This window comes from Lithobates pipiens, unplaced genomic scaffold (assembly GCF_037356315.1).
Source record: "Lithobates pipiens isolate NorthernLeopardFrog02 unplaced genomic scaffold, aLitPip1_a1.2 Scaffold_13, whole genome shotgun sequence".
NCBI lineage: Eukaryota > Metazoa > Chordata > Amphibia > Anura > Ranidae > Lithobates > Lithobates pipiens.
In genome coordinates this window covers 242,956,960-242,982,126 of record NW_027507718.1, presented here as the reverse complement: position 1 = coordinate 242,982,126, position 25,167 = coordinate 242,956,960, and the positions used below count along the sequence as shown (strand labels likewise).

The 25,167-nt window shown below is 41.1% G+C and overlaps 1 protein-coding gene across 2 annotated transcripts in view; it reads right to left on the bottom strand.

The window, feature by feature from the left end:
* Positions 1-25,167, bottom strand: part of ADAMTS3 (ADAM metallopeptidase with thrombospondin type 1 motif 3) — a 268,741-nt gene that overhangs the window by 119,888 nt on the left and 123,686 nt on the right. For both annotated transcript variants that reach the window (XM_077476441.1, XM_077476442.1), the window contains exon 5: positions 3,143-3,336. In XM_077476441.1, the coding sequence (XP_077332567.1) occupies positions 3,143-3,336 (194 nt within the window). The remainder of the gene's footprint in view (positions 1-3,142; positions 3,337-25,167) is intronic.

Sequence of the window (25,167 nt, the reverse complement as noted above, 5' to 3'; positions counted from 1 at the left end):
GACCACACGCCCCCTTGTGACATGCCTCCTTAACCACTTCAATACCCGGTCATAGTAAAATGACGTCCTCTAGTTTGTGGGGGGATATCTGAATGATGCCTATAGCTACAGGCATCATTCAGATATCAATCTTTCCGGCCGGCGATTCTGTGCATGATAAGAACAATCATAGTGGCAGTTCTGCCGCTTGATCGTTCTTATAGGCAACAGGAGGGGTTATCCCTCCCTCTCGCTGCCATCTGGTGCTTCTCTGGGCTCTCCCGTGCCATCGGGGGCCTGGAGAAAGAATCGCCCGCCGCCGGATGACGAGCATAGAGATTTCCAGTGACCAGATGGTCACCAGTCATCTCTATGACCGCCGGAGGCCCGGGCGCTGCGTTATGACGTCACATCTGGGTACCCGGAAGTAAACAAAGCCGCGATCATGGCTGTCACCATGAGATCGGTGAATTTTTTTTTCCCGATCTCATGCTTTCCAGCCTGGAGGAGAGATGTGGGGTCTTATTGATCCCATATCTCTCCATAAAGAGGACCTGTCACATAGATTCCTATTACAAGGGGTTTACATCCCTTGTAATAGCAATAAAAGTGACCAAAAAAAGTAAATGTAAAAAAAGTGTAAAAATAAAAAAAATTAAGTAAAATAAAATAAATGAATAAAAAAGTAAAACGCCCCTGTCCCCAATAGCTCACGCTCCGAAGCGAATGCCCACGTAAGTCCCGCCCACATATGTAAATGCCGCTCAAACCACACATGTGAGGTTTCACCGCGTGCATTAGAGCGCTTGCAATAATTCTAGCACTAGACCTCCTCTGTAACTCTAAACTGGTAAGCTGTAAAAAAATGTAAAGCGTCGCCTATGGAGATTTTTACATTTGCGGCATTCCATGATTGTGTGCAATTTTAAAGCATGACATGTTAGGTATCAGTTTACTCGGCGCAACATCATCTTTCACATTATATAAAAAAATGGTCTAACTTTACTGTTTTGTAATTTTTTAATTAGTGAAACCGTTTTTTTTTCCAAAAAAAAAGGCGTTTGAAAAATGATTGCGCAAATACCATGTGAGATAAAAAGTTGCAATGACGGCCATTTTATTCCCTAGGGCATCTGCTAAAAAAAAACATATATAATGTTTAGAGGTTCTGAGTAATTTTCTAGCAAAAAAATTATGATTTTTACATGAAGAAGAGAAGTGCCAGAATAGGCCCGGTATTGAAGTGGTTAAGCCACGCCTGCTATTAGGGTTAAACCACTCCCATTTTTCACAACCTGCATTTTCTTTTCCCCTCTACACCACACCTAAAAATGAATGCCCCACCCTCTAATTATAGTAAGAATCTGCCTACAGACAAAAAAGTGTCCCTATACATTTTTTTTTACAATGTTGGCAACTATGGAACTGTGATATGATATTGCCTATGACAGGTAATATGTATAGGTGATATGTGTTAGCAGAATTTGCAATACAAAGTCACATATTTCTATTAGAGCAATGGATAGAGTGGGGAGGGGTGAGGGGAGGCAGATCACTGAGTACACCTTGGAGGAAGGGGGAGCAATCAGGAGGCCTGTTTATGTCTATGGCACAAACATCAGAGTGGACAGGCAGTAGCAGGCTGCAGGAAAGGGGATTAGTTGATATATAACTTTTTACAAGTCATTTTAAGGGCCTGTTCACACTATGTGCAGTTGCCTGCATTTTCCTCACTTGATAACACCAATGACTTGCCTTTTAAAAAAAACAAAAAAACACAAATGAGCATAAAAATTAGAGAAACGTATATAAAACCACACAGTGATGCATGTGGCTGAAGGCCAACAGAGATTTGTTTTTATAGCTTTTTATGTGCATTTATAGGGTAAATGGGCTCTAAAGTTGAACTTCAGCCCCTGCAGAAACTGAATTGAGTTTTTCCCAAATGGATCACAGCAAGCACTGTAAAGATGTCACAGGGTCTAACCCCCAAACCAAAAAAAAAGTTTTGGCTGGATTTCCAGTGTGAACATAAAAAAAATAAAAAATAACAGGAGAATCCAGCCTCATGATGGAAAAGGAGAACATTCCTTTATGTTCTGAAATGGGAAACTAGGACATCCTTTTGGCAGGCTGGCAGTTCATCATTAGTCTATGCAACTTTTCCATTTTTGAATGTGTAAAAGCAGTCGCAGGCAATGCTTTTAACTCCCCTAGAAGTCAGAACTCTTAAAAATAATTTCAATAGAAACATTTCCACTGGCAAGAAAAAAAAAACAGACTGCTTGAGAAAATAAATTGAAATATAGAAACCCAAATTGGAACATAAGAGATGGGATAAATTCAGGGTTTCCCATACTCATATACAGTAGGTTACAGTTTAGTAGAAGGAAAAACAATATATAGGATAGTGATGGAGCAAGCTATTATTAACAATTATAACTTTAAAGAACACATTAAAAGGGGACCATCATTTTTGTCTTTGTCTTACACATAAAGGTTGATTTTAATAAAGGTTTTGATAAAGTTCACAAAATATATTGTGTGAAGATCAATTATCCAATCATGCAGATGAAATAGTTAAAAGGAATTGTTCCTTTTACATGATTGGATAACTGAAGTAAATCTTCGTACATGTTTTTGTGTGAACAGTCTCAAATCCTTTAATAAACCTCTTAAGGCCTTTGATGCTTGCTTAAAGCCACCGCTGCTAGTCTCACTGTCCAGGCAATGTGTGTAAATTCCATCCCCCAATACTGTTTAAATAAAGTTTTTTAATCTGCTCCAGTGTGGTCACATGATGCAGAAGCTCTGGTTCCTCTGTGGGATGGAGGGAAGAGTAGAGAGTGCCAAAAAATGGATGGCCAATGGAAGCCAGAGGGTGAATTCAGCCCTGTTGTTGAGAGCTCCATGACACTGGGAAGCAGGAGCTTTGGCATAAACTGTTAGATTTTTTATTTTTTCTGCCAGCAGGCTGAGTGAAAAAAAATCAACAGCTGTATTTTGACCACTGCACCCGCAGATTAAGCTACATGGATCTGCCGCTGCAGTCACTGATCAAGAAAAGTTTTCCAGCAATCAAATGACCGACTTCTTTTAAGCGTGGACTGCCAAACACTGATCTGAATTTGGCCAGTCCCTAGTGAACAATAGGGATACTCACAATGTTCATGAGGGTAAGGAGGTAGTTCTGAACATGTTCTTTACCATGGAACCTGACAACAGAGTCATCTACTCCAAGCAGCACTTCTATGTTGTAATCATTGTCTGTTGTGTGCCTGCGTCTTCTAAGAGTCTCATTCACTTGTCTCTCCACACTGCTGTACACACTCTCCAAATCATCAAGGCCGGATAAATCTGCAATTTAAACATATATAGATAATTTAAACAGAACAAATAATAGGATTTAATAAGCATTGCAATGATTACAGATATTTGGAAATAACTGTCTTTAATGTTGATTGTATAAATGTATCCAAGTCCCTCCCAGTCCAGATCACCTGCATTGGGTTTAAATAACCTGACACCCTGCTACAGTCCGGGGCTTTTTTCAGCGGAAATACAGGGGAAACGCATTTCCTGCACCTCCAACACTGACTGTATATAATGGTAAGGGGTGCTGGAGTGTGCTGCAGGGTCTATTGAAGCTGGCTGCTAGGGGGATCTATTCTAGCTGGAGATAATCCAATTTTCCAGGAGGGGGTCTAGTGTTGCTGGTGGTGAACCTATTGTTGCTGAGGGTGGGTCTTATATTGCTGGGGGTCAGTTATTGCTAGGAGAGATCTACTGTTGAGGGAGGAGCCTGTTGTTGCTGGCTGCTGGAGAGTCTATAGATGCCAGCTGTGGGGAGATGTGTTGTTGTTGCCATGGGTCTACTGGTGCTGCCAAGGGGGAGGGCAGTTTTCTTTGGGTGGTCCATTGTAGAGGGATCTATTGTTACCGGCCACAGGAGATCTATTTTACTGCTTTTCTTGTTATCATTAACAAATTCCTTACAAATGAATTATCACCAAGAAAGTGATATGTGGTTTTGTATTCTGTAAAAGGGCAGTAATTGGGGGGGGGGGGGGGGCTTGGCAGGGGATAAAAGGAAGAAATTGTGCTTTGAGGTGGGCAGGGGCGGAGAAAAGGAGTGATTTAGAAAGGGGGAGTTCCTGCATCTATTCACTGAACAAAAGCCCTGCTACTACCTATCTATCTATCTATCTATCTATCTATCTATCTATCTATCTATCTATCTATCTATCTATCTCTCTATATAATAGACTTAACGTATATGTAAACTAATTACTAAAACCTCATGTATGCTTTAAGATACAATTTAAAAAGTAATTTTAAATGCCTTTGCTGTAAATCTTCAGAGTTCCTTAAAATAATACTTGCCTATCCTGTCATAAAGATCATTGTTCAGACACTTCCTGTTATATGGTGACAACACTATCTGTGTCTCCCAACTGTGCCCATGCATTGTCACCCTGTTACATTGGCTTCCCATAGGTTCCAAGAGACTGTTTCAACGTACATTATACAGGTATGGTCCACTGGTGTTTCTATCAGGAAACCTGCACTGAGAAATGACATGCTGTCATTGCTGGACCTTGAAAGAAAATAAGAGTAATATCCAGGGATAGTCAGCAGAAAGTGCTGCCTATCTACATAATAAAGTGATTCACTTTAGGTTACTTTTAATAATTTATTTTAATAGTTTTCATTTATATATTTTATTTTTTAATAATTTAATCTAACTGTGCAAAAGGTCCTCAGTGTTAGAAGCAAGGTTAGGGCTTGGTTGGACTTGCTGCTAAAATACTGAATACTTTCTGCAAAATGTGAATCTTAAAAGCCCAACTCCAGTCAAAACGTTATATTTAATTTTTTATAGAGGGGTGAATGGTTAGCGTCAGTGTCAGACTTATATTGCCATCTGTGCCCTGTTGTCAGGACAGGAAGTGAGGGAAAATATCTCCAGTGAGGATACAGACCAAAATAAATTTTCAGTAGAGTAAGGAAGGGTTACAACTACCGACAATGTTGTTTTCCTATGTTAGTAACCACTATTACCCCCATTTCCTCACAGTGACAGGAAGTGAGGGAAAATTGCCGACATGGCAGAGCTTTAAACTCTATCCCACTGTACTTAGAATTAGAAAAAAAAAACTGTTTGGCCAGAATTAGCCTTTTTAACTTACAAATTTGTCTTCCCATTGCAGTCTTAGCAACACAGTTGAATTATACAGCTTCATAACCAAGACTGAGCATAGCTTCAAGTAACCACAACTAACAGCTCTCATTCCCTTCTGTAATGATTGCTGGACAACTACGGCATGTCACCATTGTCATTGTGATCTTGAACCATCCTATATAGTATACTACCTCTAGAGCTCGTACTTCAAGTAAGGAAGTAGCTTCATAGTTCCCACGTAAAAAAAAATAAAGTTTCTTTATGTTGTGTTTAAAATATTAACATGGTGACTATGATCATTCACAAAATGTAACCAAATACCACATAAATAAGTTATGTTTTAGAAGAACAGTATGCCAGCACATAGGTGCCAATTTCACACACTGGCTCATGTTCTAAAAATTGTTTTACAGGGGGTGAAATAGGTGACACAACATAGCATGCCATGGGAATAGAGTGTAGACAAGCCATACACATTCCTTTAAATAGAACACTCATTCTGGTAAAAATTCATTTGATGGGTGGGGAGTCTCTTACAAATGAATATCCCATACAGTGCTTTTATAAATAGCTCATTCAGCCTTTATAAACAGTTTATTCAGCATTTCTAAAAATGTTTTAGCGTAGCGTACAGTAATTTGAAAAAAACTTAGAATGTGCATATCAGCAAGTATAAAAGGTGGAGTTCAATTAGTGTATCGTAACTTACAGTAACATTGTTGACCCGTTAGGTCACTTGAAGTCCATGCAGATCCTGGGACCCTTTTTCTACATCTTAAGGGACCAATTACATCTTTGTGTTGCATTTATTGCACACATATTAATGCACATTATGTTGTACATTATCATGCGTTATGTTAAAGAAGCCTATTTATTTGAATATACTGCCTAATGCTGCGTACACACGATCAGACTATCCGGCGGACAAACCACCGGACTTTGAAGCGGAGGTCCGTCAGACTTTCCGAACGAGCGGACCTGCCCACATACGACCGGACAAACCGCCGGACTATGGCGGGAGTCCGCTGGACTTTTGAAATCAACGGACTTGCCCACACACGGAGGAAAGTCCGTTCATTTTGAACGTGGCTCCAGGTAGACGGGACTAGCGAAGGAAGTCAATGTCGCTGCCTTCGGCAACGAGATTGACACCTTGCTGGCCCCGTCACCTGGTATGGACTTAAAGGGGAAACCCTGCCAAAAAACAGCGTGGGGTCCTCCCAAAGTCCATATCAGACCCTTATCCGAGCATGCAGCCCGGCTGGTGAGGAAAGGGGGTGGGGACGAGCGAGCCCCCCCTCCTGAGCCTTACCAGGCCGCGTGCCCTCAACATGGGTGGTGTCTTAGGTAAGGGGGGCCCTGCGGCCCCCCCACCCCAAAGCACCTTGTCCCCATGTTGATGAGGACAAGGGCCTCTTCGCGACAACACTGGCCGTTGATTGTCAGGGTCTGTGGGCAGGGGGCTTATCAGAATCCGGGAGCCCCCTTTAATAAGGGGGCCCCCAGATACCAGCCCCCCACACTATGTGAATGAGTATTGGGGTACCATGTACCCCTACCCATTCACCTGGGGGAAAAAGTGTAAAAGAAAAAACACAACACGTTTTTAAACTAATTTATTGCACAGCTCCAGTGGTCTTCCGTCTTGGGAGGTCTTCTCACCGGACTCCTCCGCTATCTTCTGCTAGCTCTTTCACTAGCGGAGGAGCCTTGCTTTCTTCTTCGTCGTCGCCACCGCCATCTAGGGGTCTTCTTCCGACTTCGGGGGTCTTGTCTCCCTTTTTCAGGGTCTTGTCCCCCTCTTCGGTTCTTCTGCCGGGCCTCTTTCTTCTTCCAGCTCTTTTACTAGCAGTGGCCCGGTCTTCTCTCGCTGTCGCCGCCTTCTCTTCTTCTTCCTTGAGATGTTGATTCAACACTCTCTCTGGTTGCAATGACAGGGACGCGTTGTGCGGCGACTTATATAGGGACAATGGGCGGGGTCACCGGGTGATGTCATGTGGTGACCCCACCCATTGTCCCTATATAAGTCGCCGCACAACGCATCCCTGTCATTGTGGCCAGAGAGAGCGTCGAGTCAACATCTCAAGGTAGTAGAAGAGAAGAAGAGAAGGCGGCGACAGCGACAAAAGACCGGGCCACAGCTAGTAAAAGAGTTGGAAGAAGAAAGTGGAGGCCCAGCAAGAAGAACCGAAGAGGGGGACAAGACCCCTGAAAAGGGGGACAAGACCCCTGAAGTCGGAAGAAGACCCCCGGACGGTGGCGGCGATGAAGAAAAAAGCCGGGCTCCTCCGCTAGTAAAAGAGCTAGTAAAAAAAGCAGAAGATAGTGGAGGAGTCTGGCGAGAAGACACCCCAAGATGGAAGAAGAGAAGACCCCCCCCAAGACGGAAGACTACCGGAGCTGTGCAATAAATTATTTTAAAAACATGTGCTGTGTTTTTTCTTTACATGTTTTTTCCCCAGGTGAATGGGTAGGGGTACATGGTACCCCAATACTCATTCACATAGGGTGAGGGGCCGGTATCTAGGGGCCCCCTTATTAAAGGGGGCTCCCAGATTCTGATAAGCTCCCCGCCCGCAGACCCCGACAACCCACGGCCAGGGTTGTCGGGAAGAAGCCCTTGTCCTCATCAACATGGGGACAAGGTGCTTTGGGGTGTTGAGGGCACGCGGCCTGGTACGGCTCAGGAGGGTGGTCCCTCGCTCGTCCCCACCCCCTTTCCTGACCGGCCGGGCTGCGTGCTCAGATAAGGGTCTGATACGTTTTTTCGGCGTAGGGCTTCCCCTTTAAATCCATAGCAGGTGACGGGGCCAGCGAGGTGTCAATCTTGCCGCCGAAGGAGGCGACATTGACTTCCTTCGCTAGTTCCATCCACCTGGAGCCACGTTCAAAATGAACGGACTTCCCTCCGTGTGTGGGCAGGTCCGTTCATTTCAAAAGTCTGGCAGACTAGCACACAGACGGCCGGATTGTCCACCAGACTGCCGAGTCTGGCGGACAATTTTGAGTCAAAACTTCTTTCTAAGTGAGCCCACACGCGGGCAGAGCCCACCGGACCAAGTCCGCCGGATAGTCCGATCGTGTGTACGCGGCATAACACACCAAAAAATTAACCTGCAATATGTTAAAGAAGTCTATTTATTTGAATTCACCAAAAATAAGAACCTGCAGCAGCAGTAACTGAACCCCAATGCATGCCCATCCTTCCATCCATCAGCAAGGTAGGTTGGGCTGCCATTCAACTATACAAACTTACATTTTACAACTGTAAAATTCACAGTGCCATGCATAGTTCTGTATCGTAAAGTGGAGCTCAGCCCCCCCCCCAAAAAAACTAAAAGTCAGCAGCTGCAAATACTGTAGCTGCTGACTTTTAATTTTAGGACACTTACCTGTCTAGGTATCCTGCGATTTTTCATTTGGCTCTTGCCTGCCATTCCTTGTGGCTTCACAGCCAGCTTTCTACTGTGCATTGGCGTAGTCCCCTGCACTTTCTGAATGGCCCGGCGATGGTGAAAGGAGGAGGGGGACTGAACTTCCAGGCGATCTCAGCAAGACAAGATCACCCAGAAAGTTGGGACGGGTACCTGTCAAAAACAGGTACCTGCTCCCCCCCGAAAGGTGCCAAATATTTCTGCGGAGGGGGGGAGCTCCACTAACTTTCTGTTTGTGCACCTGTAGAATGAACATGGACATTAAAAAGTGGTGAGGTCAGGATCACAGACTGGCAAATAGATTAGTCGCTGTCCATCATAGGGGTGTGGGCAAAGGGAGAAGTGTTAACTGTGCACTATCACGCTGTGTGTTGGCACTACTGATTGTAGTAGACAGAGGGAGCATGCATTATGAGGGCAACAATGCTGCTCAGGGAGCTTAGGGAGTTGCTTAGGCTGCATTGTTAAGATTTTCATTCAATGTTCGACTTTCATTTAATTAGTACAGTTTTTGTCCAAAAATCATAAGAGCAAGACTGCACATACTTAGAACTGGAAGAACACTTTACAAAACTATTCAATACATTACATCATTTCTGAAGCTGCATTCTGTCGTACAAGAATTTTTGTAAGTTGAATAACCTCTTAATTTTTTGATATGAGACTAGCATGCAAAAATAAAAATGGACGATTATTCGTCTGATATTCTCATCATGTGTACGAGGTTTTATCCCATAACAGGAAGTTGCTATAGAGGTTCTAATTGGCAAGATCAGTGGGTTAAAATGGCACAAGAACATGGAAAGGAAGCGTTGAATAACTTTTTTAAATGAAGGTTTACAGTAGATACAGTTAAAGTATAAGTTACTTGCAAACCAATATTTATTATTTTTTAAGTAAAAGTAAAGTAAGAGTCAACTTTATCAAGGTATGTGACAATTATTTTGTTGTAAACTTACCTAATTATTTTGTTGTAAACTTACCATAATGTGTAAATACCCCTAAGAGATCACTGGGGGTTATTTACGAAAGGCAAATCCACTTTGCACTAAAAGTGCAATGCAAGTGCATCTAAAAAGTGCACTGAAAGTGAACTTGGAAGTGCAGTGGCTATAGATCTGAGGGGTCGATCTGAAATGAGTGGAAGCTCTGCTGATTTTATCATCCAATCATGTACAAGCTAAAATGCTGTTTTTTATTTTCCTTGCATGTCTCCCTCAGATCCACAGCGACTGCACTTCCAAGTACTCTTTCATTGCACTTTCAAGTGCACTTGGAGTGCATTTATAGTGCAAAGTGGATTTGCCTTTTGTAAATAACCCCCATTGTGTCATCTTCTGGGAAATCCCCCTTGCTTTCTCTCCCAGAGACATTTTAGGAAATGTGTAGACTTCTTCCCAAAGTGAGCAGTCCCATTGACAGCTGCCACAGTTGTGGAAAATATTTTCTCTTTCAAAAAGTATGGAATGTGTTGCACTCATTGCTTTTTATGTACTTCATTGTTGTTTCAAAGGATGGCTAAACACATCCAGGCAATGACCTTGTTGGCCAGAATGCTTTTAGCCTTGGTTTAAAACAGCAATAAAAAAAGATGCAAATATGTGAGTGGCTCACATTCATTATTCTTTTGAAAAAGTGGAAATTGTGATTGTTCAGGAGGGCATCAAGGCTGAAAATAGAGGAAGTGGAAAGAGTTGTTTAAGACATCTCATTATTGCTGGATTGTCTGACTAGGGCTCACCTCTTTGCCCCACATATGTATTTTAATATATTGTGGAAAATATACCAGATGTAAATACTTAGGATGGCTGGGATCATTGTCCATCCATATGGGACAAACCAGGCCAATCGCTGGAACCTGGCCCCGTTTGGATGGACTCCTTTCCTGACGTCCCTAGATAGATGATCTGTCATAAATAGACAATACTTTGTTTAATCAATCTTTATAAATATTGTACTATTATTCTTCTAGTTTAATCTTAACCTCACCAAGTTTTGTACTAACAATAATAATTATAATTTGAAAAGTGCAGAAAAGTTTACACATACTCATATACCTTATCTTTAAGACATACATTTATTATTTTTACTCTTATATGTTTATTTGAGAAGTTTCTCTATTCATATTATATATTGTATTTTATTGTAAAATCTATACTAATAATATGTACTGTATTATCTTCAATAAAATGTTTAAAAGGAAAATATACCAGATTCTTCTGTACTGATAAATTGCAGAGTTTTGGATTTCTCTGCACTTTCTATTCTGGTTACAATGGTTGCCAAGACAAACAGTGAGGGTCCAGCTACGAAATTGGGACACAGATAGCAACCTACACAACCTTGCTAGAACCCAACAAAGGTTTTAACCCTGAACCAATCTATCCAAAGATAGAAAAAACATTTAGGGTAGAGAACTAGATAGGTCCCAAAATGCACGCCTTGTAGAAAGTTTTGTTTTATTGGAGGTCTAAATGTCACTGTGGCATTTGTTCATCACCACTACTGATGAAAGTTTGTTGTGGGCAATGCCTCCACATGTAACAAAAAGTTCTAAATAACCATTCACCAACCCCTCAGTATTGTTTTCACTGTACATGTAGCATTGTCATCAATAACTGAGCCTCATATCTCCAGTAGATTCTACCATACAGGTATACAGAAAGAACATAGACACATTTGTGTAGGTCTTTTTTAAAAGAGGTAAAGATGAGCAATAATATTTCTTAAAGCAAAAAATCACAGCTGCGAAAGATGACTTTTGATTGGACACTATGGGACCCTAAACCTGGAGTATTACCATTACTCTTCTCAAGGTTACAAGGAAATTGTAGTTCTACACCAAGAAATGTTTCTACTGCACATTATTTTGTGGTCTGTAAAAGTATTTGAACTATAAAACAAATTAGTGCCTATAACTGAAATGTTTCCCATATAGTTTAGAGATATATTATAGTATAGGTATATTTTCATGGGGAGAGCAGCAGAGTTTTAGCATTTTAATCACAAATATAATTTTGCCAAATGATGGAAAGTAAGTGTGCTTGGAAAAAAAGACTGCTTCAAAGTGAATGCACACATCTATGCTAAATGTTTCAGTAATATTCAGGTCAATCTTCTATAGCTTTCTCAGCCGCAGTTTCTTGCATTCTATAGCAATGATATACAAAAATAACTTTTAGATCAATTTTGCTCCATATGTAAAGTGACTAAAATACCTTTATAGCAGTCGTCTGTTAACTTGATTTATGACCTTACCTATGGCCACAGTTCTTGTACTATGTCATTCTAACTGGGAATGTATGTTACAACCTGCCACGTGGTTATCCACTCAACATGTTATATGTATTTTACAATGTAGTTAAAAGGAAGTGTACTGTAGTTTTAGTGAGAACATTAATTATTGCAATGGTGATTTTGATACTGTATTTGAACATACGTATTCTTCCATATATTTTGTTTACTGTATTGAATGAAGAGATTTGTAACTTAGCCACTAGAAGCAGTATAGTTTAGCAGCTGTAATAACCCTGCCTCTAGGCTTAAAGTGGTTGTAAACCCTTACAAACCCTTAGCTACTCCGGACATCTCCTAAACCTGCATGGTTTAGGAGATATCCCTTGTATCTGCATATGCCATTTGCTTCAGTGAGTGTGCGGTTACCGGCGGGTCCCGCGCACATGGAGTGACGTCATTACGGCTTCAGCCAATCACAGCGCTGGGGCCGCAATATCCGGAAGTAACTCCATGGGGAAATGTTGCCGGCCGGAGCTGTGTATGGGCACTGCAGGGGGGCTTCAATCTCAGGTGAGTTAACTGAGAGTAGCTGAGTTAATGAGCTAGTATACTATGCTATTCTATATGCCAGGACTTCAGGACTCTGTCCTCCAGCAAAAATACTTTAAGTAATCTTCTCTAGAACCTCAGTTCAGCACCTGCTAAGGGCTCAAACTGTAATCTCTTGTCTCACTAGCTATCTCCCAGGGGCAGCAGCCCCAGGAGAATTGGAACCCTCCCTGAAGAGAAGGTAGCACTCTGGAAAGGTTGCACAAATATTTATCACCTCCCTGGCCATTTTCTGGACACCTCCTACCAGGGACTGGCTGGGCATAATAAACATTCATACTGGGTTTTAGTCTCCTTGCCCAATATTCTGTAAGCTTTTTCCAGAAGCAGGTGGGAGAAATCAAACACCCAGCTAGAACACCCTGACCAGGCAAAAATAATAGATCATTGTTCCACTGACTGTAGTGAAGTCCAAAACTAAATTTAGCCTAGCAACATGATTATAGGACAGCGCTACATATTTTAAAGACAAAAGTAAATAAAATGTAAAAATACACTTTCTCCACTTTCAACTAAATATCACAACATTACCATTGCACTGTTGGCAGTTGAATCTCCCCAACACGGAAACATACAGCAATGACAACTGATGGGTGTTCTAATTTTCTCTATTCTATCAAAAACTAAAAAAAAAAAAAAAAAAGGTTTGGCCTTAAGCTACATTTTCAGTTTGTTCAGTTAGCTCCGGTATTATAGATCATATAATGTCAATGTCTAAGCATATTTGAAATGCATTTTTTATGTATGTATAATTGAGTAACAAACCAATATGTTGACTTCAGACAATTTTTCTAGTTTGAATAAAATGCTGAAAGGTTGAAACATTTGATAGGTTTTTATTTTTCTATGTGTGACTCTTTTAAAGTGGAAGTCCACTTTTGAATGTGTACCTACAGGTAAAATAATAAGGCTTACCTGTAGGTATAGTGAATATCTCCTAAACTTGTGCTGTTTAGGAGATACTTACAAGCAATGCTCCCGGAGACGTCACTGACGCATGGGCTCTGAATGGATGGCATACCTCTGCCATGCCTTCAGAGCTCTGTGACAGAGTAGAGCCTTTCCTCACATATGTGTGGGAGTGACGTCACTGCGGCTTCAGCCATCCATACAGTTAGAGCCTGCGTACACGGAAGGAAGACTTGGTGAAGATGGCAGCACCAGGGATCCAATTTACAGGTAAGTCTATCATAATGTGCTAGACTTAATTTTTATTTAAGTGGCAGTTTACTAATGCTTTAAAGAGTTTATCCATGGGACACCTATTAAAATTTTTGTTGCTGTCTCGGTCCCCACTGGAAACATTTCCAATCACTTCCTGTTCCCATGATCCCCTCCCATCAGGATAGTTAGTGGGGGTAATCTCTCCAATGGCTACATAAAGAAACCAACAGGGAGTTGATGTTTGATTTAGAAAAATATATTCCTAATACAAGCAACAGAGAAAGGGGCAGTGTAGTGTTATAAGTTTATTGGCCAAACCTTCATCTTTTATTGGTATTGCTGTATAGTACAAAAACAAACTTTAAGCGAGCGATAAATAGATCAAAGTAATGCACAGTAAACCAAAACAGCAAAAGACTTTTGCATACTCCAAGAACATCTTGATTTATATATTTAGCTGTAAATATCAGTTGACCTTGTTTTAACAGGGCAAAAGCTTCTAGCTGGAATAATCTCAGCCAGCAGATCTGTCCTGGAAGTACGCAGGACATCCACCATAATCCTAAAAAGCTTACTGAGATAAATTGACTGCTACTGTATTATGACAAAGTCAGATAGAGGTTGTTTTTAGAAATTAATAATGCTTCTGCTAAGAATACTGCAAAGAAAGTATGAGGTCACTCCTGGAAAATACATACAAACCACAAAAAATATTTTAGAAGTTAAATAACGTATCATAAACCAATCATTAAGGAGGAGCTCCGGTCTGGGGGAAAAAAAAAGTAAGCAGCTACAAATACTGTAGCTGCTAACTTTTAATATATGGACACTTACCTGTCCAGGGATGCTACGATGTCGACATGATGTCGGCACATCAATTGGCTTTGGGTGCAGGCATTGGTATTATAAGTAAGGGAAACTGGCAGTGAAGCCTTCAGGCTTCACAGTCGGTTTCTTGCTGTGCATGCGCAAGTCGCACTGTGCTTTCTGAATGGTCCCTCCATCTTCTGAGACCTGTGTGTGTCCCAGAAGGCAGTGGGGGAAGAAGGAGTGGCCAGAAATGCTTGTAGATTGCCAATCTTACCAGGAAGTGGGAGCGGGTACCTGTCAAAACCAGGTACCCACTCACCCCCTCCCAAAAATTGCCAAATGTGGCAGTGGAGGGGAGGAGGGAGGGTGCAAACAAGTGGAGCTTCCCCTTTTGGGTGGAGCTCAACTTTAATATCAAGACATATGGTGTATATAAAATATATTCTGAAATTAAAGCCAGTGGATACCTAGTGATTGTTCCTGTCCATAAACATAGATGCCTGTGTATGGTCCGATCATGCCTGCACATTTGACCACCTACTATAGAGAGACTACATTTTTAATTTTTTTTTTTTTACAAATATTAGCTATTTACATAGAACATGGAAAAAAAATGTATTTCTCAAGTGACAAGAAGCTATGGGGAACAGCTAAAAATCTGCAAGTATCTCTTTAACTTTACAAAATCTGTATTCTTTTTTCTGCTGTATGCAAAAAAACTGAATACAAGTGGTATTCCACAGAAGAACCTAATTAGTTGTTCATCATTTAAAAATTAAAGTAGTACTATATACACAAATCAAGTTTGCTGCACTATTAAAAAACAAAATACTAAAAAAGTTTCTAACACAATATTGTTGGGTGCAATAATAGAAATATGGGGTAAAGGTGTAGCGCTACACCTTTACCCCTTAGTACTACAGGCACACCCCACTTTTAAGTACACAATGGGGTTTATTTACTAAAGCTGGAAAGTGCAAAATAAGGCTCACTTGTGCATAGAAACCAATTAGCTTCTAACCAGCTTATTCTATTAACCACTTCCCGACCAGCGCACGACGATGTACGTCGACAGAATGGCACGGGCAGGCATATTGGCGTACAGGTAGTCCAATATTCAATGCCGCCCTGCCATCGGGAGCGCGCCGCCGCCGGCGCACTCCCACGCTGGTCGGGACCCCCGTGAGTCCGGTCGCGGGACCCGCGGACTCGATCGCCGCGGGCATCCCCGCGATCGTCTCACGGAGCGGCCGAGTGGATGAAATGCTGTGTAAACAACATTTCTCCATTCTGCCTAGCAACTAGTGACGCTGATCTCTGCTCCATGTGATTGGAGCAGAGATCAGTGTTCACTAAATGAAAGCCCAACCCCCCACAGTTAGTAACACACCCCTAGGAACACTTAACCCCTACACTGCCACCCACTGGTTAACCCCTTCACTGCCAGTGTCATTTACACAGGAATCACTGCATTTATATAGCAGTGATTGCTGTATAACTGACAATGGTCCCAAAAATTTGTCAAAAATGTCTGATGTGTCTGCCATAATGTCGCAGACACAATAAAAATCGCTGATTGCCGCCATTACTAGTAAAAAAAAATAAGAAGAAATGATTAATAAAAATGCCATAAAACTATCCCTATATTGTAAACGCTATAACTTTTGCGCAAATCAATCAATAATCGCTCATTGCGATTTTTTACCAAAAATATGTAGAAGAATACATATCAGCCTAAACTGAGGGTAAAAAAATTTTTTATATATATTTTTGGGGGATATTTATTATAACAAAAAGTAAAAAATAATGCGTTTTTTTCAAAATTGTCGCTCTATTTTTGTTTATAGCGCAAAAAATAAAAACCGCAGGGGTGATCAAATACCACCAAAAGAAAGCTCTATTTGTGGGGAAAAAAGGACGTAAATTTTGTTTGGGTGCCACGTTGCACAACCACGCAATTGTCAGTTAAAGCGACGCAGTGCCGAATCGCAAAAAGTGGTCTGGTCTTTGACCAGCAAAATGGTCCGGTCTGTAAGTGGTTAAAATCGTTGATAAATATACACATTATTATTTAGGAAAAAAAACTCATCCCAGATGTGAAGCATGGTGGGGAAATATAATGATAAAAAAAGAGAGCTAATGGGCAAAGTGAAAAAAACAACAGAATTGTTATATGAAACTAAAGAGCAAATACTAAATACTAACAATAAGTTACAAAGCCATCCACAACGCTGCTCCCAGCTATATCACTAACCTAGTCTTCACCTCCTCCAATATCCGCCTCCAGAACTTCTCCCGAGCCTCGCCCATCCTCTGGAATTCGCTACCCCACTCTGTCAGAATGTCTCCAAATTTATCCACTTTTAGACGATCCCAGAAAACTTTCCTCTTCAGAGAAGCCTATCCTGCCTCCATCTAACAACTATTTTCTCCATTAGCTCACCCCCCACAGCTATTACCCTTTTGTATAGTCTGACCCTCCCTCCTAGATTGTAAGCTCTAATGAGCAGGGCCCTCTGATTCCCCCCTGTATTGAATTGTATTGTAATTGTAGTGTCTGCCATAATGTTGTAAAGCGGTGCGTAAACTGTCGGCGCTATATAAATCCTTTACAATATTATTAATAAAAGAGCAAAAGTTGGGATTTTATTTACGAAAAGTGGCCAAATTGTGCAAACAAAACTGCTGGACATTTTAGAAGCAGGAAGAGTCTAGTATTGCAAGTAACTAGTAGTAAACTAGTCACATTGATATCTTTCCCTATAAAATTACAACATATCATTATTTAAGAAAATTAAAAAATTACAACAAAAAAATTGGTAAAAATCCTCCATCCTGAAAAAACAGAAAACTGTATAGACTTCTGCTGATCAAAAGCAGATTACAGTACATTGTTTATGAATACAATGAAACAAAATTGGAAATACTGTAGATGAAAATATGTTGAAACAAATTAAGGGTCAGAAAGTAAAAAATAAAAGATATTGAAAATGTATCCATCAATAACACTCAGATTAACTTGATTGACTTGATAAATGACTACTTTTCAACTACCTATAGTAAGGTGATGCGTTAAGCCGCACCTATATTCTAATGATGCAGATGCTGACTACTTACAACCAACAAATGTATCCTGCACACTGGTTGGCAATCACTGCTGCAAATGCTTTGTTTCTTTATTTCCTTGCCAGTAACAATTTACAAGAAATAAAGCTGTTACTTGCTACGCCCAATTGAATCTAAAACAAAATATCTTGGCGTCTCCACTTAGAAAACGTAGAATTATTTGCATAGCTTTAATACAAGTTTTATTTGGAAACAATGCTATTGCTATTCTTCCCCCAACATGCTTGAATTGCAAGCTGCTGGAAACAAATCAAACTTAGTATGGATTAGAAAAAGCAAAGTTATGATCAAGTTAAAATCAGAACAGGGCTTAACCATAAAGGTTTTGGCCGAAAAGACACACATAGCAAAACCACAATTGACAATATTTTGAGCCGGCAGTGATACAGGAATCTCAGCCCAAGTCTGTATCAAATAGCTTCATCTCTATAGCAGCAGTATCTCAACAGCACACAAATATGTTTCTAATAGTGTCTAATTTTTCTCTTTTTCAGGGTTCCAACAGTGAATTCAAGATGCAGAAAAACTCAGACAGCCGAATATTCGGTGAACATACAGTTTTGCTTCAGAATGTGCGAATTCCCCATTGAATTGCCCACATACCAATCTCAAATCCTGCAGCAAACAGTAGTACCCTACTTCCGTCGGGGGGGGCACCAACAATGCAAGTTCAGCCGTTTCAATTTGAGCAGCATGTGTTAAACTTATTTTGCTTAGTGTGACTTACAGTGAGGGGAAAAAAGTATTTGATCCCCTGCTGATTTTGTACGTTTGTCCACTGACAAAAAATGATCAGTCTATCATTTTAAGTACTTTAGCCCCGGAAGATTTGGCTGCTCAATGACCAGGCCATTTTTTGTGAGACAGCACTGTGTCGCTTTAACTGACAATTGCATGGTCGTGTGATGCTGTACCCAAACAAAATGAGCGTCCTTTTTTTCCCACAAATAGAGCTTTCTTTTGGGGGTATTTGATCACCTCTGCGGTTTTTATTGTTTGCACTATAAATAAAAGAGCAAACATTTTGAAAAAAACACAATGGGGGTTATTTACGAAAGGCAAATCCACGTTGTACTACAAGTGCAAAGTGCACTTAAAATTGCACTGAAAGTGCACGTGGAAGTGCAGTCACTGTAAATCTGAGGGGTAGATCTGAAATGAGGGGAAGCGCTGCTGATTTTATCATCCAATCATGTGCAAGCTAAAATGCTTGTGGCAGACAAATTGGACAAGCTTGACACATTTCTGGGACCATTGACAATTATACAGCAATCAGTGCTATAAAAATGCACTGATTACTGTATAAATGTCAGTGGCAGGAAAGGGGTTAACACTAAGGAGCGATCAAGGGGTTAACTGTGTTCCCTAGGTGTGTTTTAACTGTAGGTGGGATGAAACTGACTAGGGGAAGAGAGAGATTGGTGTTCATACTTTGTATGAACACACGATCTGTCTCCTCTCCCCTGACAGAACAAGGATCTGCGTGTTTACACACACAGATCCCGGTTCTCGCTCTGTCACAAGCGATCGCGGGTGCCCGGCGGTCACCTCGGGTCCGGGCCCACGCACCCCAAGTGGCCAAAAGGCAAAGCAACGCAAGGTAAAGTTGATTTGCCCAGCCAAGCCAACCTGCCGCAGGAAAACTGCAGTGGCTGGTCCGGACGTGGTTAATTAATAGGTTTATTTTAACAGCGAGAGAAAGAATAACAACACAAATCCAATTCAAAAAGTTATAAATTGATTTGCCCTTTAATGAGTGAAATAAGTATTTGAGCCCCTATCAGTCAGCAAGATTTCTGTCTCCCAGGTGTCTTCTATACAGGTAATGAGTGGAGATTAGGAGCACTCTCTTAAAGGGAGTACTCCTAATCTCAGCTTGTTACCTGTAAAAAAAGACACCTGTTCACAGAAGCAATTAATCAGATTCCAATCTCTCCACCATGGCCAAGACCAAAGAGCTATCCAAGGATGTCAGGGATAAGATTTTAGACCTACACAAGGCTGGAATGGGCTACAAGACCATCGCCAAACAGCTTGGTGAGAGGGCGACAACAGTTGGTGCGATTATCGCAAATGGAATCGTCTCCCTCGGTCTGGGGCTCCATGCAAGATCTCACCTCATGGAGTTTCAATGATCATGAAAATGGTGAGGAATCAGCCTGGAACTACATGGGAGAATCTCGTCAAAGATCTCAAGGCAGCTGGGACCATAGTCACCAAGAAAACAATTGGTAACACACTATACCGTGAAGGAATGAAATTCTGCAGTGCCCGAAAAGTACCCCTGCTCAAGAAAGCACATGTACAGCCCCATATGAAGCTTGCTAATTAACATCTGAATGATTCAGAAGAGAACTGGGTGAAAGTGTTGTGGTCAGATGAGACCAAAAACAAGCTCTTTGGCATCACCTCAACTCAACTTTGGAGGAAGGGGAATGCTGCCTATGACCCCAAGAACACAATCCCCACCGTCAAACATAGAAGTGGAAACATTATGCTTTGGGGGTGTTTTTCTGCTAAGGGGACAGGACAACTTTACAAAGCCAAAGTCAAAAACACACGGCTAAGGCAACAAAGGAGTGGCTCAAGAAGAGGCACATTAAAGGGGTTGTAAAGGTTTGTTTTTTGTTTTAAAAAAAAAATAACAGATATGTACAATTACCTCCTCTATGCAAGGGTTTTGCACAGAGTGGCCCTGATCCACCTGTTCTGGGTCCCCCCGCGGTGCTTCTGGAGTGCCCCCATGGTAGGCCGCATTCCATGGGGGCACTTATGCAGGCGCGCTCTCAAGTCCTGCTGCTGCGTCGATTGACCCAGACAGCAGGTGTCACTGGATTCGATTGGCTCCTGCTGCTATCAATCTATCCAATGAGGACCTGAGACAGCAGATGGAACTGCTGTGCTCATCCCCATCGCTAGAATGATCAGGTTCAGGTAAGTAAAAGGGGGGTTCTGGGGGGCTGCTGCACTACAGAAGGTTTTTCACCTTAATGCATAGAATGCTTTAAGGTGAAAAACCTTGAGGGTTTACAAACCATTTAAAGTCCTGGGGTGGCCTAGCCCATCTCCAAACCTTAACCCCACAGAAAATATATGGAGGGAGCCGAAGGTTCGACATACCAAAAGGTCAGCCTCGAAACCTTAATGACTTAGAGAGGATCTGCAAAGAGTGTTGAAAGAAGTAACAGCAAGTAGCTTTCTATATTGTAAACTATATATATATATATATATATATATATATATATATATATATATATATATATATATATATAGATGTAGTGTAATAAAGAATGATGTTTCTGTGCAAATACATAACAAGGGCAGAGAATGTAGTCTACAGTTGGTATCTGCCCACTCCATTAAATAATGTAAATTGACTTTGCTTATATATGCTTTAGAATAATAAATATAAAAATCTGTACTTGTAGCACCTTAACTATTAAGCCTCATGCACGTGGCTGGTGAGAGGCTGAAAATATACGGAACATAAAATTCCAGGTATTTTCCCACACCTGGGGAGCAGCAGGTGCTGCATACAGTCTGCCATATAGGTGAATGGCTGTACTCGCACATACTCTTTTAGACACCAATGCTTCTGTGGATTAGCATTTACCCACGCATATAAATATGATGTATTTTTTAACGTGAGATTTTCATGTATGAAAAATATGTCATACAAGCATGCACAGGTAAATGCCAATGGTTCTGTGCATTGCTGTTTGTATGACTACAGCAATGCACAGCCATTCACTTGTATGGCAGGCAGTTGCACCTGCAGCTCCCTGGGTGTAGAAAAATGCCCAGAAGTTTACCCCCAGCATGTAAACTGACCACCGCAATCATGGCTGCTGATCCATGATACTTTGGTCAGTTTAAGCACCTGTCATCTCGCTGCTTTGCTTTCTCCCCCCTCTCCCCCTTCTGCCTTGCCTGTCAGCTCCTGTGTGTGAGCGATCTCTTCCCCGCCTCTCCCCTCTGGGATCTATGAGTAGTTGGCAGTAAAGTCAGAGAAGGATTACTGCCAGCCCCTCTTATCTACCAAGCTATACTAAAAAGTGTAAATGTCTGTATAAACTTATGCCTCTAAATACCTTCTCCAGACTGTTTCTGTGGGGTCAGATGACCTCCGGCCGCTCTCCTCCCCCGATCTAAGGGCTACAGTGGGAAGGGCTGAGCGGAGAGCACAGTGGTTCAGTTACCTCCCAGCAAATGTCAGAGGGGGATCTCAACCCCTCCCGCTGTAGCCCCTAGATGGGGGGGGGAGTGGCCGGAGGTCACATGACCAAACAGAAACAATCTGAAGGAAGGTATTTGGAGGCATAATTGTATGCAAACATTTAAACTATGTAGTATAACTTGGTAGATTAGAGGGCTAGCAGTAATCCTTCTTTAACATTATAACCATTTTAATGTTGCATTGTACACACCTCATATAACATTGCAACAATTCTACATGATCCATAATAGTTGTACCTGCTGTCTTGACCAAGATCTGGCCTAAAAACTTAAACTGGAATTCCAGGCACCACCTAACTAATCTTAAAAATGCTCCACCGCCCTCCTAACACCTATTCTGACTAACCTTTGTAAGAAAGATCTGTATACTTACCTATTTTCCGGCCACTCTGGTCCAGTCACTTGATACCCCTTATGTCAGCCAGCTTGGTTACAAGGAAAAGGATAGAGCGCTCTGAAAACTGCTAGTAAAGTCTGGAGCGGGGACATCACCCATAGGCCTACTAGGGCGCATACATTGTTGGCACTTCCTCGTCTCCCCTGAAGCCGCGCTGGCTGACACATGGTAGCTGGATCACTTGACCATACCAGAGTAGCTTAAAAATATGTAAGTATACAGATCTTTCTTACACAGGTTAGTCTGAATAGGTGTTGGGAGGAGGGAGAATGTTTAGGATTAGTTAAAAGGTGCCTGGAATTCCACACTAATTCTGCAACCCCACCCTACATTTTTTATTTGTATTGCTTTTCCACATCCCTACATCCTGCCCTATAAAAACATCTGCATCCAGTAAGTGAAACACCCTTAGGGCCCTAAACTTATAGCAACCTCATCCAATGGGTTAGTGTGGGATTTGGGTCAAAAGAGAAAATGTAGTTCAGCTAAAACACAAAAACCACTTGTGAAAGTAATGTAAATCCATATGCACCTAAGCTATGATCTCAGTAGCTAGACTAAACTATCAGAATTTTCTTTCTAACCAATTCATGATTCACAGGTCACAATGTGAAAGCACTTTAAGATTTGCTATTTCAGCATTTAAGTTACTCTACTTCCTCCAAAAAATCTGCATGGATAAATGTCATAATAATGCTGAAATGCGAAGGAAAATCCAATAAACTATGACACCTGACCTTTCTCATACTGTTATTGTGAAAGTTTTCTGGAAATATGTATCTGGTTTGGATGTTCACGTCAAAGCTGTTTACTGGAATTTGACCATACTGTAAAATGGATAACATTAAAAATGGGATATATTTAAGAATTGACCCAACTAAGAGTAAAAATGTTAACTTGCTATTAATCTTTAAACTTTAGCTAGAGTCAGAATTCAGACATTAGGAATGTTGAACTCTAAAAGAAGCACAGATAAATAGGGAGAGGCTAGAGGACAGTACTTCCAGCACCATTCTAGTTTTTAGTTTTGCTCATGAAATGGCAAATGGATTGACATACATTTTTTTTCCCAAGCTTGTTAGATACAATTAAGTTAAAATGAATATGATACACTTGGGCACCTGTTTCTTGCTTTAGTAAAGATCTTAAGATTTAGACAGCCTTCGTTTTGCAATTACTAGTATTATTCTAATCAGTCTTAGCATGTCTAGGCATGTATCAACATGTAACTTTACTTTGCTTATATTATAGCCATGCAAAATTACTTGACTCTCATATTCTCCCAGCCTCTAATCCATGCTGCCTCTCTGCCACATTTGACTTATGTCTATATTCAATCCATCATGCTGTTACTGCTCTCATCACTACCTAAGACTCAAATGACTTAAAATTTAAAAGAAAATCCACAATGAGACATGACATCTCAATGCCTCAAACTAGCTCCAGACAACAGCCCCATCTAAAGTTGAAACTCACTCTGCCGTTGCAAATCCTCCACTCTGTTGGCATCTGAGGCATGCCAATCTCTGCTCTTTCTCTTCATACTTAGTGGAATGATCCTTTATGATCTTCTTTAGTGGTACTTTATCATTGCCAACACTCCTCTGATGGAAAACAGATAAAGGTCCAGTCCTTAATCCAGTACTTTCAGTCTCTTGCACTATCACTTATAGTGAGCCCATCCCTTCCTTTGGCCTAAAATGCTCCTTGTATAAAGAAGACACCCACATTTCCTCCTTCTCTATCTCCATCTGTCCTAAAAGTTATTTGAAATTGCCTGCCAGTCATTTTGTTATGTGTGTCTGAGAGGTACCTCAATTGTACTTTGACCAAAACTTAGCTAGTTATTTTCCCCCTGGACCTTCAGTACCACTGCTTGACATAATTGGATCTGAGCTTTAAGTTAAAGATGTGCTGTGTCATAGACAATATCTAGAAATGTTTTTTGTAAGAAGTACCCTGAAAAATGTAATAATATCCAATTATTTATAATCTTTTCTAAGGATTGGTTCCAGATCATTTTAGAATCTCTTCATAGAGTAAGCAATAATTTACCCTTTTAACATTTCGGCATACTAAAAGCATTCAGGCTTTTATTTAATTTCTTTAAGGAGGAATGAAGCATTGTTTCAATGAGCTGTAAGGGTACAAAAAATTTAGTCAGTTTCAGGGTCTTGGCAATCTTCTTATAGGCTAGGCAATTTTTATGTAGAGCAACAATTATTTTTTTCAGATCCTCAGAGAGTTCTTTGCCATGAGATGCCATGTTGAACTTCCAGTGACCAGTATGAGAGAGTGACAGCAATAACACCAAATTTAACACACATGCTCCCCATTAACACCTGAGACCTTGTAACACTAACGAGTCACATGACACTGGGAGGGAAAATGGCTAATTGGGCAAATTTGGAAGTTTTCACTTAGGGGTGTACTCACTTTTGTTGCCAGTCATTTAGACATTAATGGCTGTGTGCTGAGTTATTTTAAGGGGACAGCAAATGTACACTGTTAAACAAGCTGTGCACTTACTACTTTACATTGTAGCAAAGCATAATTTCTTCAGTGCTGTCACATTAAAAGATGTAATAAAATATTTACAAAAACATGAGGGGTGTACTCACTTTTTTTTTGCTACAAAGATAAGCAGAGAGCTTGTCTATTCACAGTACAGCTCTGCACCTTCCTTCCTTCCTCTGCCTATGTGGAGGGGGGGATGTGCCTTTCCTCCAATCAGCTCTCACACAGTGTATGCCCAGACTCCCCACCCACTGCTGAAACAAGAAGAAGAAGAAATTCTAACAAGATGTGCCCTTTCTAAAAAGTGTAGAAAGTTGAAGACAGCCGATATACATGTAAGCCCTTGTACACACGGTTGGACATTCCGACAACCAAATCCGTCGGATTTTGTCCAAAACTGTTGCATACACACAGTCAGACAAAGTTGTCAGAAAATCCGATCGTACTTAACGTGATGGCGTTATTTCGTTAGGACG